This window comes from Rhododendron vialii, chromosome 2a (genome assembly GCF_030253575.1).
Source record: "Rhododendron vialii isolate Sample 1 chromosome 2a, ASM3025357v1".
Lineage (NCBI taxonomy): Eukaryota > Viridiplantae > Streptophyta > Magnoliopsida > Ericales > Ericaceae > Rhododendron > Rhododendron vialii.
In genome coordinates this window covers 45,399,634-45,420,661 of record NC_080558.1, presented here as the reverse complement: position 1 = coordinate 45,420,661, position 21,028 = coordinate 45,399,634, and the positions used below count along the sequence as shown (strand labels likewise).

At 39.4% G+C, this 21,028-nt stretch overlaps 1 protein-coding gene across 1 annotated transcript; it reads left to right on the top strand.

Annotated features, from left to right (window-relative positions):
* Nucleotides 1-494: 494 nt before the first annotated feature.
* On the top strand, nt 495-8,107 carry LOC131315071 (cation/H(+) antiporter 18-like). The gene is made up of 4 exons (XM_058344130.1): nt 495-628; nt 4,608-4,860; nt 5,287-6,285; nt 6,685-8,107. Exons 2-4 carry the CDS (start codon nt 4,666-4,668, stop codon nt 7,942-7,944), a joined length of 2,454 nt encoding a protein of 817 aa, XP_058200113.1. The 5' UTR covers nt 495-628; nt 4,608-4,665; the 3' UTR covers nt 7,945-8,107.
* The last annotated feature ends 12,921 nt before the right edge of the window (nt 8,108-21,028 follow it).

The window sequence follows — 21,028 nt, the reverse complement described above, 5'->3', positions numbered from 1 at the left end:
GCTAATCACCCAGTGACCCTACCTATACAACTACTCACTAATCATTATGCAAAAAATATAAGAAACCTTAGTTTGAAACATACTTTTATTACTTGATACAAAAAATAAATAAAAGATCCAAACCAAACAAACACAATCGAATAACTTTAATGAAGAACGAAAATTAAAACGAATTACCAGAGTGCAAGTAATTAAACAAAGCTTTAAAAACTTGAAAAAAAAAGAAAACGCTAGATAATATTGACAAAAATAAAATAAAATAAAATAATAAAATTAAAAAAAAAAAAAAAAAAAGGGCAGCAGCCCCCCGGGTCCGATGCACGACAGAACCACTTGGCATAGTAGTAAATAATCTCGCGCTTTCCCTATAAATTTGGAAACAAAGGCAGTTTATGTCCTCAACCCCTCGACCGATTTCTCTCTCTCCCCCCTCAATATCTGGAACTTCAAGAGTGTCTCTCTCTCCCCTCTCTCTCTCTCTCTCTCTCTCTGTGTATCTGGAACTTCAAGAGTGCCATCTCTCTTCCGTCTTCACTACTCAAAATCACAATAAAATCTTACATCGGTAAAAAAATGGTGGAAATGGACTAGCGACCAGAGAACTTCTTCATCGTTTTCCAAGATTCAGGTGATTCCCCCCTCTCTCTCTCTCTACAAATATACATACACGTGTATGCATACATACGTAGATGAGTGTCTGCGCATATATATATATATATATACATATAATACAGTCCAGTTCACATTAGGACGTCTGGATTTTGTGTTAGGTCTGAACCACAATCTCAACAGTTGAATTGTATTTTCAATGGTCCTGATGGTCCTGATGCATGAAAAATCTATTCGCGCGAATAGATTTTCCGCGAATCTGAACCATTAAAAACACAATTTAACGGCTTAGAGCCAATTTCGGACGTCCTGACTTGATCCGACCTATATATATACGTGGATATTTTGTTTTCTCGATAATGTTGATTCGAGATCACCCGAAGTCTAACGAAATGGAGAAAATCCTGTAATTATTGATAGATTGTTTACTCTAGTTCGTCAATACCGAATCCTTAGAATGAGCAAATCAAAATCAAACTTCGTTCTGGATTATTAGATTCATTTTTTTTTTCTGTTCTAGTATTTGAATTCGTGTCTAAAATTAAAAAAAAAGGTCTTTAGCTCAATCTATTCCCAATCTCATTGAATGAACTTAGCTTTTGTTCAACTATGCGAACAGTTCCTTGATTTTCGCATTCGTTGCGGGGAAGGTGTGCTTGGTGAGAAGTTGAAAAGCCAACTGATGGCAGGCTTTGAATTCTTTATTGCCAGCGACTTTTGATCGAGTTTACCGTGATTGTTTTCTAGTGGAGTAGTACTCCGTCTTTGTCATTTCTATGCTTACAACCTGGCACCGTCATGTGTGGTGCCTCAAGGGCACTAAATAATCTCTCGTGGGTAAGTGTTGAGAGCCCGCTTGTCAACGGATCCTAGATCGTTTACCCAAACTACTTGTATCGGTGTTTATCACTTGGATATAAAAATAAGGTGACTATAATTTTCCTAGATTGCATATCCGCAAGCTGTGGAATATAATAACACCATAAGGCGACTATAATTTTCCTAAATTGTATATCCGCAAGCTGTGGGATATAATAACACCAATTTCTCCTATACTGAATACAACCGCCTCCATATACAACTATTCTTATTATATCTCCTTTCATACGCAACTACTCATATTATATCATCATTCGTATAAAAATTTTAATTACACAAGTGTCACATTTCTCTTAATTTTATATCCACATACTCATATTCATCCAAAAACAAGTCAAGTAGGGGTATATTCCAATTCCCTCTCATATAAATTACTTATAGATTCCCCATATATATAGGGATTGATTTTGCTACTTCTTTTTTCTCTAACGCCACTCTTCTCTCACAAAATAAATCACCTAATAAAAACACAAAGGAGAGCGGCGTTAGAAAAAAGGAGTGGCAAAATCACTCCCCTATGTATCTGTCTATATATGTGTATCCGTCATTTTATCATTTCTCCTCTCATACTATATTCACGTTTGCTAATGGACTGTTCCTTTTTAGAATTTCAAGTTCGAAATCATTTAGATGCGGTCGGTTCTTATGTTTAAGGTTGCAAGTCATGGGCTCCACTGCTGGAAATCAACTTAATGTTGTGCTGTTTGGAAGTCAAACCGCGTATATCCCCACGTTCAACAGAGGCGTCTCTCTCTCTCTCTCTCTCTCTCTCTCTCTCTCTCTCTCTCTCCATGGAAAATACAGAGTGATGTTGGACTCTCTCTCTCTCTCCATGGAAAATACAGAGTGATGTATCCTACTTTGACTTCAAATCGGGGATGCCAATTTTTTTGAAAATTGATGTGGCATTTTGGCATCTTCAATTTGACATCAAAACCTCCTCTTCAACTCTTATGTCAAATTCTATTTATTTGACATTAAATTATCCCTCTCCAACCTCTATGTCAAAATACAAATGGTCATTTTTTTTGGAAAAGTCTTCAATACACACCCCTTTAAGGTGTGTACCATACGCACCTATTGTGTGGTTTATATTGTGCCACCTCATGAAAAATTACTTGTAGGACCGGTCATTCATAACATTTTATTTCGTATCGTAACTTTTATACTAAAAATTCGTAACTTTTCAACAATATGATTCGTAACTTTTTAGCAATAGATTCGTAACATTTGGGGATTCATAACATTTTGGTGTATTTTAATAAGAGTGCATATGATACACACCCAAATAAGAGATGTGTATTGTAGCACTTCCCTTTTTTGAAAGTTGGCATGGAGGAGGGTGGCTGTCAAAGTTGGCATGAGAAGGCTTGCCTTCAAATCCATGTGTATTTGGCATCAAAGAAAGCTATTAGGTTGGATTGAATTTTGGTGTCAATTTTTACCATTAAAATGTCCCCGTAGGAATTGACATCTCCCATTGGAGATGCTCTTAGGTTGTTAACCATTAACTCATCTAAAAGCTTAAGCTATTAGAGAGAGAGACAATTTTATTATTTATATTCTTAACACATCCTCCCACGTGTAGCCACACTCTCCTCTATAAGTGGACCGAACACATGTAAATGTTAATTATTAGATAGACAGTGAGTTTCGAACCCAAAATCTATTACCTACTATGATACCACATTAGGCTGTTAACCACCAACTCATTTAAAAGCTTAAGCTATTAAAGAGAGGGACAACTTTATTATTTATATTCTCAACAAACTTCGACAAAGTTTCTGGTTATTTTTTCTCTATCACGTAACATCAGTTTATCTGATGGTTTCCCTTGTAGGGAAAAAAAACTGCTTATCTGAAAGGGGTAATATTTTACTCTTGGAGTAGTAAATCAAGAACCTTGCTAACCACACATACATCTGTGTAAAGATTTTGTTGTGGGGTCCACCATGGGTCCCACACAAATAATTCAAACCGTTCATTAGATGTAAAATATTTTTTCAAAGGTCCCCTTAAAAAATAAGCTCAATCTAATACCTATAGAAGTTCGATCCAATCATCTAAATTTTCATTCAGATTTTCGGGTAATGAAAAATTAGATGATTAGATCAAGTATCTATAAGTATTGGATTGAGCTAATTTTTTACTAGAACCCTTGAAAAAATATTTTACATTTAATGAACGGCTTGGATCGTTTGTGTGGGACCCATGGTGGACCCCACAATAAAATCTGTGCACAGATTATCTGTGTGGACAGATTTACCGGTAAATTAATAACTAATGGTACTGTGGTGTTTCCTACACTTTTTTTTTTTAATCAAATTTGGGTCCGTTTACACGTATCTCGACTAATTCTGAGAGGCCAAAGAAGGATAACACTGGTAAGATTTCGAACTTAAGAGCTTAGAAGAGTGGAAATGTCTTAGTCCCGAATCTTGACCTCGAGACCAAGCCCGCAGTTTGGTTTATCCCTGGGTTAACAGAGGTGGACCAGAAAATTCAAGTTGTACATAGGGAGGTACTAGTGGCACCTAACACATTACAAATATCTAAAAGTTAAAACCCAATTTCCTACTTATCAACTGTTTTGGGTATCGAAATTTGAAGGGTTTGTTAGGATTTCTATTATTTGTCTTTCCTTTTTTCGTTCTTTTAGGGCAGGTGATATCATGACATTAGCTGTTCATTAAAAATGGACTGGTGATATCATCTTGGCTTAGGAGTATTGTACATGGAAATTTAGAATTGGAAACAAAAGCAGAAAGTCTACAACAAAATGTCATCACTTAGTGTTATTAGACAAAGACAGCACACCAAGGACAAGTCTCTGTAGCGTATCCGTATCAATTACCAAAATTTATCCAATTCTCATGTCATGTGTTATACATATCTAACATAGATACTCTTCCAATTTATAATATATTCGTCGCCCTTAACTTCCTTGAACAAGTAACTTGGGACTCATGGACTTGTGTGTTCGAGCATCCAACTCAAAATTAATTCGCAAATAAGCATAATTGTAAAAATACTATAGCTAAAGTTTGTTTCCCAGTATTTGATGGATTGAGTTTTGAATGCATAATCTGATAGATATTTGTAATAATGTAATACAACAGGTATTGAATAGAGGATTTGGATCTTGTATTCGCAGTTGGTAGCTCCAGTGCAAAAAAAATGGCCTCAAATGCTACAGTAAAATGTCCAGCCCCCATGACTGCTACGTCTAATGGGGTGTTCCAGGGGAACGATCCTCTCGATTTTGCTCTCCCCCTGGCGATTCTGCAAATATGCATGGTTGTTGTTCTCAGTCGTCTCCTCGCTTTTCTGTTGAGGCCATTAAGACAGCCTCGCGTTATTGCTGAGATTATTGTAAGTTCCTCTCTGTCCCCCTTCCTTCTCTTTAATCGAATCACATTTTCCATCTCTTATTTCATATTATTGCATTACTAAAGCTAAGGAGACTCAACTATAGATGCTCTTGAAACTTCGTACTATATGATGATTTGGATCTATTTCTTTCGTTTTGTTCGTTTTAACGCATTGGTACTTCATATGGGAAGACCAAATATTTTTCCTATTGATGATTAAAATGTCTCCGGCAACGCATATGTTTGTATGCTAACAAGTAACAACTGCTTCATAATCACTGTAAGCGGAAGCTGTCAAACTTTCGCTGAGTATTTTACTGCTCAAGGAAATCAAATTTTCCTTCATTGTTTTAGTTTTTGGAACTGATTGCATCACATTTGAGTATCGTGGACAATTTGAATTCTAATAGGTGTTCATTTTTTGCAGGGAGGAATTTTACTCGGTCCATCTGCCTTTGGTCGAAGCCAAACTTATCTGAACAAGGTCTTTCCACCAAAGAGTTACCCAGTTCTGGACACCCTAGCCAACATGGGCCTCCTCTTCTTCATGTTCCTCGTAGGCCTAGAACTCGACCCGAGGTCTCTTCGACGCACTGGAAAAAAAGCTTTAAGCATTGCCCTGGCCGGAATCAGCCTCCCTTTCGCCCTAGGAATCGGTTCTTCTTTCGTGCTCAGAGGAACCATTTCCAAAGGCGTAAGCGAAGCCCCGTTTCTAGTGTTCATGGGTGTAGCCCTTTCCATCACTGCTTTCCCCGTCTTGGCCCGTATCTTGGCTGAACTCAAGCTTTTAACCACTGACGTGGGCCGTATGGCCATGTCAGCTGCTGCTGTCAATGACGTGGCAGCTTGGATCCTGCTTGCTCTTGCCGTTGCCCTGTCTGGCAGCCATTCCCCCATCATTTCCTTATGGGTCCTTTTGAGTGGCGCTGGGTTCGTCCTCCTCTGTGCATTCCTTGTCCCTCCTGTATTTAGATGGATGGCAAAGCAGTCCCCAGAGGGAGAACCGGTGGATGAGCTCTTCGTGTGCGCGACTTTATGCACCGTTTTGGCTGCAGGATTCGCCACTGATGCTATTGGAATCCATGCCTTGTTCGGGGGTTTCATCATCGGAGTTTCGATTCCAAAAGATGGGCCGTTTGCTGGTTCTCTTGTGGAGAAAATCGAGGATCTCGTGTCTGGATTGTTCCTTCCTTTGTACTTCGTGTCTAGCGGATTGAAGACCAATGTGGCCACCATTCATGGGGGTCAGTCATGGGGGCTTCTTGTTTTGGTCATATGCACTGCTTGTTTTGGGAAGATTATAGGCACAGTTGTTGTCTCTCTTCTGTGCAAAGTGCCTTTTCAGGAGGCTTTGGCTCTGGGGTTCTTGATGAACACTAAAGGCTTGGTGGAGCTCATTGTCCTCAACATTGGCAAGGACAAAGGGGTAAATTTGTTGACCTTAAGTTATTGTTTGTAGTATCTGAATTCTCAGGCTCTGTTTGGAAAGGTTTTTGTTATCAGTTTCTTATTTTTCGTTCTTCAAATATGTTGGAATTATGCCAGAAAACATGTTTCGTTTGCCATTACTAATTTTGAAAATGCACAAACGCTTCGAAACAATATCTGCCAAAGTTTCATGAGACCAGGAAAAAGGAATTTTCACGAGTTGTAAACAGAAGAAAAACGCGCACTGCTTGGAAAAAAATTCGGTTTCCAATTTTCACAATTGTCATTAAGTTATTGGCATTGCCTCAGAATGACAATGGCAATTGTTCTTTAGTTTTCATAATCACAGGGGCATGTGTTCTTGGTTTTGATAATTGCATGTTACTCAATTTTGCAGGTGTTGAATGACCAAACATTTGCCATTATGGTTCTGATGGCTCTTTTCACAACGTTCATAACAACACCACTAGTAATAGCAGTTTACAAGCCGGCGAATAGGACGCGTAGATCCGCGTACAAGTACCGGACAATTCAAAGGAGAGACCCGAACACGAAACTCCGAATTCTGGCCTGTTTCCACGGCAATGGGAACGTCCCCTCACTGATTAACCTCATCGAGGCCTCTCGCGGAACTGAGAGGCGAACAGGCCTATGCGTATACGCAATGCATCTCATGGAGCTTACTGAAAGGTCATCTGCTATACTGATGGTCCATAAGGCTAGACGAAATGGGCTGCCATTTTGGAACAGGGGAGTCGGTCCCGATTCCAACCAAGTCGTCGTTGCTTTCGAGGCTTTCCGGCAGCTGAGCAACGTGCATATTAGACCGATGACGGCTATCTCGGCCATGAACAGCATGCATGAGGACATATGTGGAAGCGCTGAGAGAAAAACCGCGGCGATCATAATTCTACCATTTCACAAACACCAAAGGCTTGATGGGCAGTTGGAGACTACTAGGACTGATTTCAGGTATGTTAATAAAAGGGTTCTTGAACACGCTCCGTGCTCAGTCGGGATTTTGGTGGACCGTGGGCTCGGTGGGGCTACTCACGTATCCGCAAGCAATGTTGATTCAGTCATATCGGTTTTGTTCTTTGGTGGACCGGATGATCGTGAAGCGCTTGCCTATGGGGCACGAATGGCTGAGCACCCTGGCATAAGTTTAGTCGTTATTCGGTTTCTAGTAAGCCCCAACGCTGTGCGGGAGAACATAGCGCTTGAAATCCCCGAAGCCGGAGGCTCTAGCGATGAATTAAGTTCCCGAGACGAAGAATTTATTGGCAAAATCAAGGAGAAAATATCAAGGAATAGTTCGATCAAGTACGACGAGAGAGTAGTGAGTAGTGCTGCAGAAGCTGTTGGGATCATACGGGAACAAAGCCGGTGCAATCTGTATCTGGTTGGACGAATGCCAGTGGGTCAGCTAGTTGCAAACATGAACCGGAATAGCGATTGCCCCGAGTTGGGACCGGTGGGTGGGTTATTGACCTCGCCGGATTTCCCGACAGCAGCATCAGTGCTGGTGGTGCAACAATACCATAGCGAATTGTCATCGAGTTCATTGGCTTCGCTGAAGGTGGGAGACGAAGAACAGGAGATGGCCGAGAGAGACGAAGAAGAAGAGACAACCGGGAGAGATTCGGATACGAATTGAACCGGGTTTGGATTTGATTTCAATGTGCAACACTTTAGGAAGAAAAGAGAGAAAATGTTGTGCAGTTTCAATTCTGTTGTATTGTAAGCCTGGGTTTTGTTTATATACTATATATAAAAATGAGAAGCCCAAAGTTTGAAATTAACCAAAGTTTCGTTTCTCAGTTTCTTACTCTCTGGGTAGTTAAGTTCATTTGATTCGGAGGCAGGGGTCCACAAAATATAACTTTCCCCACTTTGATTGATGATATAATTATATTAGTCACTACTTTGGTGGTAGGCGAGTTGACAAAGCAGCTAAACTAAAATGTCTAGTTTTTTCTCATCCCGTTGCAAGGTTCAACCCACTTGCGGTAGTGAGTCCGTGAGTGAGAGATGTTTTGTCCTACTCGTGCCTGAGTGGGGCGGTAGAAATTAATGGGTGACTGATCGCTTTCGAGATCTGTCGTGGATTTAGAATCCCTATGATTACATACATCGCCATGGGAAGGTATCTGCGTCAGTCGCCCCCAATTTTGATCATGCATCTTTACTGACGATTGCAGTGATAACCCTCAATGAATAATAAAACGATTTGGTTCAAGGAAATCATGGAATGACAAAAAGGATATGCACAAGTCTAATTAACATGGTCAAAATCTTAGGATCCGCGATGTATATATCTCACAATTCAATTCATTTTGAGACAAAACCGAGATATATCTCTAAACGTATCTTGTGTTAAACTAACCCTTACGATACGCATTTTATGTACAATTTGATACATATAGAGATAAAACCGATACGTATAACTAAGCGGATCTTATGTGCAAGTAGATATTCAATCTAGCAATACCCAAACACCCATATTGCGTACATTATACTTCTCCCGGTAGGACAAGTTATTTTCATTGAACAGATTTCACACTTGTTGACGTGTTATAATACGCGAGAAGTATTCAATACGGAAAAATAATAATAGAAGATGCGTAACACAACCTTGCAATAGTACGTAAGAGCAATATTGAAATTAATGAGGCAGTCACTGTAATTGCGTCATCATCAGCGAAGAACCAGAAGAAAATTCATCAGCTATACCTTAAAGAAAATCACTAATATTACCGACACAATCTAGTACTCATATCCATCTCATCAGAGCCTTATCTGCTCCATACATATAGGGAATTAAGATAACCTCAATTGGATTATCATATCTATTCTGTCAATTAAGGTGCATTTACTAATTAATGCCAATTACGAGCTAACGAACTACCTGCAGCAGCGTGGACATTCATACATACGTATTACTTTTTGATATCTAAGAGTGTCTGGGGACACTTTGACGAATCCTTGAGAGGCCAATTCTGCTAGCTGCAAACTAGGAGGTGAGCATTTAAAGCTGGAGCAAAACATACATGGATTGGCCCCACAAGAGTTTCGTGAAAATTCATGAATACATATTACTATTTTTTTTTTGAAATATATATGTCAGGGTGTCGGGGTCAGCTCATGCACATTTCGACTAATTCTGAGAGAACAATTTTGACGTCCACAAACTAGGAGGCGGACATTTAAAGCTTGGAGCAAGAACTCTATATGGATTTGTCTGACAAAAGTACGTTAATAGCACATCAGAGATTTTGAACCTTAAGATGAACAAATTAACGCCTAACTCTCAGGCCTTTGACTGCTAGTAACCTCCGACATCAGTGTTATTCTATTGAATGTTAAACGGGCATATGATCTCGGAAACAATCATATATATCATTTTTCTTGTTCGGAACGTTTTTCAAATTGGGTTTATAGAATTACTGTAACCTGCTTAAATAAATTTAAAAAGTAAAATTTTTGGCAGGAAACTAAACTTCACTGAAACAAAAAATAAGTCGAATTTTCCCCCCCATATTTATAGTCTATATTTGCATTTCAGAAGTTTTTCAAATTGGGTTTTGTATTTGTCTATGGATTACCATTATTATAATCTGCTTCAAAGGAATCAAAGAGTAATTAAAACTAATTAAATTTAGAAAAATTCATTTTTAGCTTATTTTTGTCTGTTTAAAACTTCTCCAAATTGGGTTCTTATTTTTCCTTGTTTATGATAATGTGAGCCCAAATTTAGTAATGAGTGAAACTAGTAATTCCGTTGCATGTATTTTTTTAATGTGCATGGTTGCAGGAAAATTTGATGAGAGAGAACGCTTTGTTGTCCAATCATGTGAAGAAGCTTAACCGAGATGTCTACAGGTAGGTGGAAAGTCAACTTGGTTAATTTTTTCATTTTTGGAAGCTCAATCGCCTTGTTTGGTTCAATATTTTGAAAGGTATTTTTGATGTAATGAATGGTAATGAGTGAAGAAAAATAGAGAGAAAAAGATATTGAAAAATATGTAGAGAGAAAAATGAAATGAGATGAGAGTTGAACCGAACAAGGTGCGTGAATGACTCTCGAGGAGATTGACTAGTTTCAGATGAAGATGTAAATTGAAAACGTTTTCTGGATTTGGTGAAGTAAAATGTTTTGAAAAGGTCATTGGTCATGAGATGGTTATCAAATTGGCATAGCAAAATTTATGTTGAAGATACCTTATTTTACCCTTTTTTTTCTTCTGCTGATGGTTGTGAGGATGAGACGTAACGCAAGTTTGTTACTAATGGCTCATTTGCCAATAGGATATACTTCGTAAATGACGTTCACTTCGGATAGTATATCTGAACTACTTATATACAGTGTTTGTCATCCGGATCATCCGGATATATATAGACTGTGAATATAATATCTCTTTAATTCTATATATACCTGAAGCGAGATATTATAGCACCATCTCTCTCCTATCCTTGTTATATCTGGCTTTTTTTTTATTACAAAAATACTACATTTTAATTTGATATCTACCTAATTATATTCACCCCACAACAAAACAAGTACACACACACACACACACACACACACACACATATATATATATATATATATATATATGTTTATGTATGTCACCTCTTCTATTAATTACTCAAACAAATCATCTACAACATATCCCTCTATATCTATCTGCCCTTTTATATATCATTTCTCTCCCCATACTATATATGTACACCAAAAACGTATCCTGTCGGCAAACGACCCTAGCTAATAGATAGTTTATACAAGTCTTCGGTATATGTGACTTTTGTGGATAAGGATTCTAGTTAGCAGAATCAAACTTACGTACTTATCATTTTCAAATTGCAATGATCTCAGTCGATGGCTTCATAAGTACCATTGACAATGGCACAATGCTAGGTTAATTTACCAAACTTGGGAAGAATGATCTCAGTCGATGGCTTCATAAGTACCATTGACAATGGCACAATGCTAGGTTAATTTACCAAACTTGGGAAGAATGTTTGCACACGCAACCAACAGCTAGCTAGCTAGGTCAACGATATTTAATACTAAGATGGAAGTCTAAACTCTTCAATAAAAGTCTAACTCCATTAACGGAACAAGCAACTTGTAGTTGAGTTAAAAGTCTTTCCAAGCTATTTTTTTTTTACAAGGAAAAAATGAGCTCAAAATTGAAAAATAAGAGAGAATATTCGGGAATATATTGAGTATCGCTTGATTCTTGAATTGTTCGGGTGCAACTCTTTCTTCTTCTTTTTTTGCCAATATTGTACATATCAGTGGGACGTTAGTGAAAAATTAGTGAGTTAACAACTATGTAGTTCGACATCTCTTCATAGACTCGAGTCCCATACCTCACCCTTGAAGTCAAGGGATACAACCAGATAAGCTAAAAGCCACACATCTGTTCTTCGTTATCATTCACAGGAAAAACCATCGTTGTTATTTCCACATCCTCCGTTAACTGAAACTAGGCTCTCTTTGTACATGAAGAAATCCAGCTCACCCAAATCCCTAGCCTGTTTGGTAACAACGTCATACAAGAACGGGGGTTGTCTAGGTCTTATGTCTTCTTCCCACACCAGAAGCTCATTTTTATTCTACCCATTGAAAAAGGAAACGGGATACGGTAATTCCACAGTTAATTCATGAGACAAACTGTACGAGAAGGATTGATCCCCAGATTTAATCATCCGGTGCCGGCACTCCGTATAATATGAAAATTATTTGATGGTTTGGGGCAACATCAGATGATATCCGACTGCCCCTATACTAGGGTGATGTGGACTAAATTAGATAAACAAAAATGAAGTCCAATTTCATGAATTTGGTCCAAGATTCCATTCAAATACATTAGGCTGATATGTCGCTTTTGCGCTGTAAAGCTGAATTAAAAAATTAAGTATGATTATAAATCTAAGTTAAAAAAAGTGCTCTAAACAGATTAATAATAATTTTTTGTTTTGATAACTCAGGCGTCTGGATTAGCTTCATACACATTGACTAATCTTGAAAGACCAATTGCACTATCACTTGCAAAGATCCCAATTTAACTCAATGCTTCTCAAAGGGTTCGAACTTGAAAACTTAAGAAGAAACTAACTCTTAAGTCACAGATCGTCACCACTAGGCCAATTTCTTGGGGTTCTAAACAAGATTAATTACTGCCAAAGCTTCTCTATGTGTTTGTATTGGGCTTGATGTTGGGCCACGTTTGGTAACAACAAACATGGGCTGCAGTCATCGCCAGGAGTGGCCCAGCCTTAGACCACATGCATCAGTGTGTTTAGTGGATGCCAACTAGACCAAAACCATTTGGGATTCAATGTTGGGCCCTCTCTGTCTAAAACCCAGTTCTAGTTTTGGATTATCAAGCCCACTTAAAAGTCATTTCCCAGGCTGTAAAGAACCTGAGAGGCTTTTGGTCCAACAATAGTACGGTTCACTAAGGTCTCACAAGAAAGAAGGAAGGTCAAGAGTTCAACGTCTAAAACCCAATTCTAGTTTTGAGTCATCGAGCCCAGTTAAAAGTCATTTCTCAGGCTGTAAAGAACCCAAGAGGCTTTTGGTCCAACAATAGCTCGGTGCACTAAGGTGCTAGCAGAAAGAAGCTCAGGAGTTCAACATCTAAAACCCAGTTCTAGTTTTGGGTCATCGAGCCCAATTAAAAGTCATTTCCCTGGCTATGAAGAACCCAGAGGCTTTTGGTCCAACGATAGTAGGGTGCACTAAGGAGCCAGGAGAAAGAAGGTCAGGAGTTCAATTTTTTTTCGAATGGGTTAATTTAACTATTCGAATTATACCGACTTTTGCATATAAAAATAAAAAGGGAAAGTTGAGAAATTCTATATTTAGATGTCTGAGCCCCAAGGAAAGGCATGGAAAGGCCCAATTGATGTTCTCCTTTATCCCATAACTCTTAGTTTTTTAAAAAAAAATCTTCCTATGTTTTGAATTAGGAACTAAAGTAATTATTCACTTGACGGAGACGTTCGTCGATTTCTTCTTTTGGAAGTTGGAAGTATCTTTATTTCCTTACTTTGTTGGGGTTCTCTAAGGCTAGCGTAGCGATGTGACTCAACCGATGAGTGCATCACGGCTTTTTTCTTTTCGGTAGTTTTTCTGGTGAACCTAGTTTTTTGACTTTTTTTTTTTGAATTAATTTAAAAATCTCAATTAATTTTCTTATAGTGCAAAAAAGTAGAAATTAAAAACAAAAATTAATTAGTACTTATTTTCTGAAAACAGCAAACTTTTTCAAAATAGAACTAAAATTATGCGACGAATGGAGTATATAAATCTGTAACAATCCGGCTGTAGATTGTTTAGATGATCGATTGAATTTGTTACCAACCCTATGCGAAGCGCATCATCTCTAAAACTAGTGGAGCAGTTCAATGCAACGCATTTACATTTCTAAAACTAGTGGAACAGTTGATCAGAGTCAACAAGATTTGCTTCTTTATCTACGCCTCTAAGCGACGGTGTTTAACCTGGTTTTCGGTTCCGTTGTGTGCGGCATAAACTATATTAGAGTCCGGACGATAGGAAAAACACAAGTCAATAAGATTTGCCTGTTTGTCTAAGCCGCTAAGAGAGTGTATTTAATCCAGTTTTCGGTTTCCGTTCTGTATGGCATGAACTACATTGGACTCCGTTATGGATTCCGGATGATGGAAAAACCTAACTCCCGCTTTTATTGTAGTAGTTTTTTTTTTTTTTTTTCCCGATAGGTAAAAGCAATTTTATTAAGAAAATTTGACAAATGATACTTCAAGTTGGGGATGTGAGAGGGGAATCCAATCAAAGTTTAGATAAAAAAAAAAAAAAAAACACCACAAGGTACATAGCCTAGAGCATCCAAAGGGCAAAGGCGCCCACACACCTAAACATGGCCAAGACCAATAGGACCAAGCGAACCCAGGAACCAAAACTAAACCCTAACAATGTTACACCCAACACACTGCAACCACAGGAGAACAAACACCGCCGCACCACCACTGCAAGCAACAATCTGCCACCCCCAAGACCTCCGACCTGGCCATGCACCAACCACCACAAGTTGACTGAAAACGGCGATCGACCCACCACGCCGCGTACCCCACGAGATGTCGCACTCCAGAAAATCCGCCGGAAAATCACCAAAACTGATCCTCACAAACGCTGTGTAATTATTACAGTAATAATGATCAGACAAACAATTTCACAGTCAGCATCGATCATTAAAGATCTCTCTCTTTTGCGCATACAGTCATACTAGAGCTTCCCGCCAAAATAGAAGAAATTTATTTTCATCGCTCATCTTTATTATCACATCTTGTTGATTTTGCATGTCTCTATTTAAAAATAATAATAATCATTTGTATTTTTTTTATGTAACATGTTCCTTATCACATGTATATCTCACCAGCCAACACAAAATTCTATAGCTCATTTTTCTCTCTCCAAATCCGAGCCATCCAATACCGAAATTGATGGCTCGAATGCATCGAATGGACACCACGTGGTACCCTCTCAGCACTGAAAATTAAATTTCTCCTCTTTGAGAGTAAATTAAAGGATATAGACATATAGTCAAGTCTTTGTTATCTCTTGTCATTAATAACAAATCCTCTTTTGCACTTTGCCCGTAAATGTACGTTCAAGAGCTTACGCTTGAGTGGAATTACGTAAATCTTGCGTTTTTTGTGTGATTTCTTTTTTATTTTGTTCTTCTCTACTTTGTGATGACAAATGAGGGAAAGACTAGTTAGCTAGGACATGTACATGTGAATATTAAAGTTTCATATCGGATTAGCAGGCCAAAGCATCGTACTGCAAAATTTCAACAATACTTACCCATCCGCGCGATTATCTCTCCCAAAATCTCTCAAATAGTTTCAATACATAACAGCTTGAGAGATAGGGGTGATTTTTTTTTTTTTTCCCGGAAAAATAGATAGGGGTGATAGACTAGCCAAATAGGTAGCTAATCAAACCTGATTTGATAATTTAACGAGCTTCAAAAATATGTTCAAGCTTAGTTTATTTATGAGATGAGCCGATCTCAAATGAGTTTTATTCAAGCCAAACACGAGTTGATCTTAATTAACCAGCATGAATTTTTTTATACATAACAAGACGAACGAGCCGAGTAGTAGCTTGTTCAAACTTGACTTGAAAACTTAACGAGCTTCAAAAACATGTTCAAGTTTGGTTTGATTATGTAACAAGCCGATCTTAAACAAGCTTTTAACGAGCGAACACGAGCTCAAATTCGAGTAGCTTAGTTCGTTTAGCAGCAGGCCAAAAAGAATAGCTTGAAAGGTAAGTATATCTAATGCTAGCTCTTACGTAATTTTTCAATAACATGGATTTAAAAGTGATTTTCTTCAAAGGGTCATGATCAACAAGGTGTCCAATTTGGATTTATTGCTAGAAAAGGTTATTGGAATTGCATGTTATTCGTTTGTATCTTTTTCCAATTCCGACACCTGTTAAGATTGTCATTATCAATTACCTGATCATTTGGATCGTATCTAGTGATCATCTTGATCAAAACCTAACCCCTCGGATTTTTTTTTACCTAAAAAATAAAAATTAATGAAGGGACCACTATTAATCAAGACTACTTTTTATTTAGAAAATTAAGCAGAGATCATGCTAATTCTTGGATGTGTTATAAAACTAATAAGAAAAGGTCATGACCGATGATATCCCCAAGCAATTGTTTCTAAGCGAGTTTTGCCAAATCACAACACACACAGCACGCGAAGAACAATCAATTAGTACTAGAAAACGTAAATTACGAGAAACGACACATGTTCTCAAAAGGTTCTCTAATTGTACGTGTACATCCACGGCTAACACTGGTTTTCACTATGAATGAGAGAAGAGAAAAGAAAAATAATCTGGCGGTCAATTAGAATAAAACTAAGGTTTGATTTTCATGAGTCGTGCGTATGGATTTTCTACATAGCTCCCTATCTCTTTTTATGACCTCCAATTATATTTGGCATATGCTTTTCAATTTGGAAAACAAAATTTACTTTTCATACTCTTGGGTATTGCAGAACTTAAAATTCTCATTTCACAGCAAGTAACAGGCTTCTTTCAAGTTCAAAGGCGCAACTTCAACTGGAAGCAAAAGAAATCATTGGGGCCACTGGAGATTTGCATGTTCATTAACTTCAAATCTCAAAATTAGTCGAGCTACGCTTGGACACCATATCGTTTGAAAAAGTAAAAGCAATAGTAGCCAACATTGCCGATCAAAAAAAATAGTAGCCAACATCTACAAATAGAAGTAATCAAAAATGAAAACCTAGAGTGCGACCAATTGAGGTTGAGTTGAGTGTGCAATTGTAACGGGGCTGTTTTTCGCCTAGAAATCTATCCGGGATGGCACCAAGTTTGCCAGCAACTTAGTCTCAGCCAACTCGTGTTTACTCACACACCCCTTCTGTTTTGAACGTCTAGAACACACACAAGAGTTATGGAAACCGTCCCAACCTTTATTAAGCACCAACTTACAAAGGAATACACTCAAGAGCCTAGACAAAACACCCCTCTGCCTTAGGCTATGAAAATACCTTGCCTAAATAGGCTTACAATCATAAAAACGTGGCCACTAAGTACATGAGATCATGGGGCCAACCCATGATCTTGCGGTTGACACTCCCAACTGCCCTAGGGTTGTGTGGGCTTTGCCAGAATCTGCCAGCACATAGAAATATGAAACTGCCTGGAGATAACTGTTGATAATTGCCCGTTTTTGCCTTGGACACCTGTCCCATGCTACCAGCAACACATGCAGCCCGTTTCTGCCTTGGACACCTGTCCCATGCTCCCAGTGTAGACACCCCAATCTGGGCTTCCAGATTAGTTTACTTACGGTTTTTGATTCCCCGATGATGAAACGGATCAAGAACACCCCGGGAATGATAGTGTGTTTGAGCTTTGAGTGTTTGCAAAACCCTTGAACCTAACCTAGCCTAAGCCACTTCAAAAACCAAAAACCCCGTTGATGCGCGCCAGGGCGCAACCATCCCGTGCCAGGGCGCACCATCGCGCGGCCGACTCACTCCATCGCGCGATTGTGCGCCAGGGCGCCCCATCGCGCGACACACTCACTCTGTCGCGCGATGGTCAAAGCTGTCCCCATCACCTTTATCAGCTGGGATGCTTAGCCACCAAGCAAACCTCAACCAGCCTCGTGGACTGGCTGAGCTCCTCTCATTACACCAACCAGATTTATCACCATCCATCCCTATAAATACCCCCATTCTTCTTCCATTAAAAGGGTTCAAAAATTGATACATGAAGGACTAGAAGATCCATACACTTTGGGTTCCAAAAATTGAAAGGCTAAGCACAAGCTCTAGTGCTTTTCTTCCAAACTCACAACCCTCCATTTTCACACTTCAACCATCCAAGAACAAAGCTTGTTCTTTGCTTCTACCACTCAAACTCCTCAATCAAGCCTTCAAACATCAAAGTTCAAACACCTTTCAAACTCAAAACCGAAGGTATAACTTACCTTTGTTCTGTTTTCTGTTCTGATCCCTGAGGGAGGCTGGCAGGGCCAAGGCTGGTAATCAATACCAGTTCTGGTTCTAAAGCTGGCAAGGTTTCAAAAACCGTCGTGGTACGAATCAGCGCGCGACGGACCCACTCACTCGCGCGACTGTTCTAGTCTGTGCTCGCTGGTCCGCGTGGGGATTGGTTCCTACTGTTTTGTGCTTTATTATGTTATAGATCACTGTTAAGCATGATAAAAATCAGTTTACTGCTTTCCTTAGTATAAACTGTTAATCTTAGTTCAATATGAGTTTCTGCTGTTTTGGAGAACCCAGAAAAGTGTAAACCAAGCACTGGTCTGGTTGCGTCAGGGCGCACCATCGCGCGCCAGACTGGCTCCATCGCGCGACAGTGCGCCAAGGCACATCCTCGCGCGCCATAGTGGCTCCGTCGCGCGACAGTATGCCTCTGACCAGTGAGTGGCCTTGCACGGGTAGCTTAGTTTTAGGCCATTATTTTGTCCCCACACTGTTTATGGGGTGTTTTATTAATTTGTAGGGCTTTACAACCTTTAAACTGTATATTATGCTGTCTATAAACTGCGTGGTTTGTCCTGGGTGTGCACTGGTCCTTCCAGAGCCCAGATGGTTTGAGAATAAGAGCTGTGGGTTTGAGCTCACCGGCGCGCGCGTGTCTTGGAGTTGTGCGCGCATGAGTAAACAGCATGCACTGACTCGTTCAGTGCATGCTGGTTTCTTCCTACGCACGTCACTCCAAAACAGGGGCCTCCCAGTTTGTTTAAACTCCCACAGCAGTCTGTTCTCATCCTATACTAACTGTTCATCCATGCTATCTATCACATCCTGCAAACATGTTACAGTATTAATCCCCGATTAACTGTTCCCCCGCCCTAATTGGCTTAAAAATTGATTAATCAAACAGAATCGCAAACAAATATTTTCGCAAATGCCTAAGTAGAGACCGATCTCCGGATTGGGCGAGAGGGGTGCCATAAAACCCTTCCCCTCTCATAACCTGGCTCCCGAACCCAGATATGGTTATGACGGACTGGTTCCTTAACTTTTTCAAATCAAACAGCGCGACAAGTGCTTCGAAATACGGTTCCTTGGGTGTCGGACCTTCAAACCCGAGTGGCGACTCTGTATTTTTGCGAGCGCTTGTCGTCCAGCTGAAAGCGCTCCCGCGATCTAGGCCTTTGCATCTTGGAATTCGAAAATTCCAAAGGGCACGCTGCCCACACCCAGCAACATGTGCAGAATACTGTTAACCGTCAATAACCATTTTGCCTGAGCCAACTCAAGTTTGCCTCCGTTTTGCCCGAGCTAACTCAAGGCTGCCTGGCCAATTTCGTGATCCAACCCTAACTCCCAATACTTAGTCATTTTCCTCGATTGCCTTATCCCACAAGCCTACTTCCCGTTTAGCACCCCTGCCTCGATATCATTGGACCTTCACGTGCATCACGACTGCCACTTGCCTAAGGGACCAGTGCCGACTCCAACCGACACCGTTGGGTCACCTTGTAAAAACATGCCTGCCTCATGCCTTTGATTCCACCGGTTGGCTAAGGTGCGAGATGCCACCACTAGCCAAGCTTAGCAAGCCTTGGAAATCAAGGTGCTAACAGCAATCCTGTTCACATATGTATAGAAATCTCCTACCCCTGTGAATGTAACTGATTTTAGGTAACCATATAAAATCGATCCCTGTGTGTTCTCTCTTTCTCTCTGTGATGTGTGTTTTTGGTTTACGATTGGTGGTAGCATAACAAGTGGTGTCAAACCCAAGATCAAGAGTTCAACTCTCGTGGGTAGCATGCTGCTTGCAGGCAGGTGCTAGAGGGGAGATTGTTGGGCAGAGGCTAGGTGGGCCAAGTCTTAGTTTGATTCATTGGCGCTTGGGCATGATACGCGAGTAAGGAAATAAAGTTGTGTCTTCACTTACTTCTGCGGGTTTTAATTTGTGATGATAAGTGCTTGACATCAGTAAAATACACGATTATGCATTTGTGAAAATGAAATCCTCCAACATAATACTGCTAAATTAATGGGTGCATACTAGTTGGATCAAGATAGAGGGACTTAAAACGGTTAAGTTTTAAACTATTCGAGCTTTTCTTCATCGAAGAATGAATATTCGCTCATTATTTAGGTTCTAATCTCCATAACTGCTTAGTGGGGTTGAATACACTATGTAACGCTCGTAGTATATGGCGGATCAAAAAAAAAAAAAAAAACGCTCGTAGTATATGTAATTTGACCTAAGTTTTGGCTCCAACATAGATCTCCCGTGTCCCCTATAGATGACTATATGGTGTTGAGGCTATGAAAATATATACTCTCTAACGGCGGTGACAGCTCCAGAAATTTTGATAAAGGTGTTCAAAAATCTCTACTACCTCTAAAAAATAGAAACTACGACTATGTGTTTACATTGGATTGATTTGTGAGCTGATCATGATTTTTAGATTGGGTGGTCAAATATTTTTGGTTAGGGTGTTCAAGAAAGGCAAAACTAAAATAAAACTAACAGCACGTATTCTAAAATCTTTTTTTTTTGAGTGTTCAAATAACCACCCTTTGCAAAGGGTGGAGCCGCCATTGCCTGTCGAATATGTGGAGTAGCATGTTAGCATATCCATTTTTAGCATACAAATTAAGAAGGAAGAAGTTTCGCATTTATTCTGGTTTTGATCTTTAATTTCTTGGAGTTTAAGGTCCTTGGTTTATACTACTAATTTGTTAATTAGGTGTTGAAAAGTGAGATCCTGTTTGGGGAATAAGGACACCCGTACTTTTGGCCATATATCACTGGGGAATCTTTTAGAGTATCATTCTTATAAGGATGTTGATTTTAGTTCTTCATTTTTGTATGCAGACGTTTTATTTTTAATAATTTCATGTGTAAAGTGGAGCGCTTAAGCACAAAAATGAAGCACGGAAATTAATTTCCTTCTTGAACCTTTCCACATAAAGTATGATTGAGATCCCTATATTAACTGATCCCAAGGATGAACCAAGATCACCAAAGCTTTCGGCAAACAAAAGTGCTACACGCACAACGGTTGTATAAAACACAACACAAAACCAATCTCTAACCGTCCATTGTTGTAATAAATGGTCAGGATTCGCTCAAACTCTTCCCCATAATTACATACACAACCAACACAACGGTTATGCAAGTAGCATTTTTGTTCTAC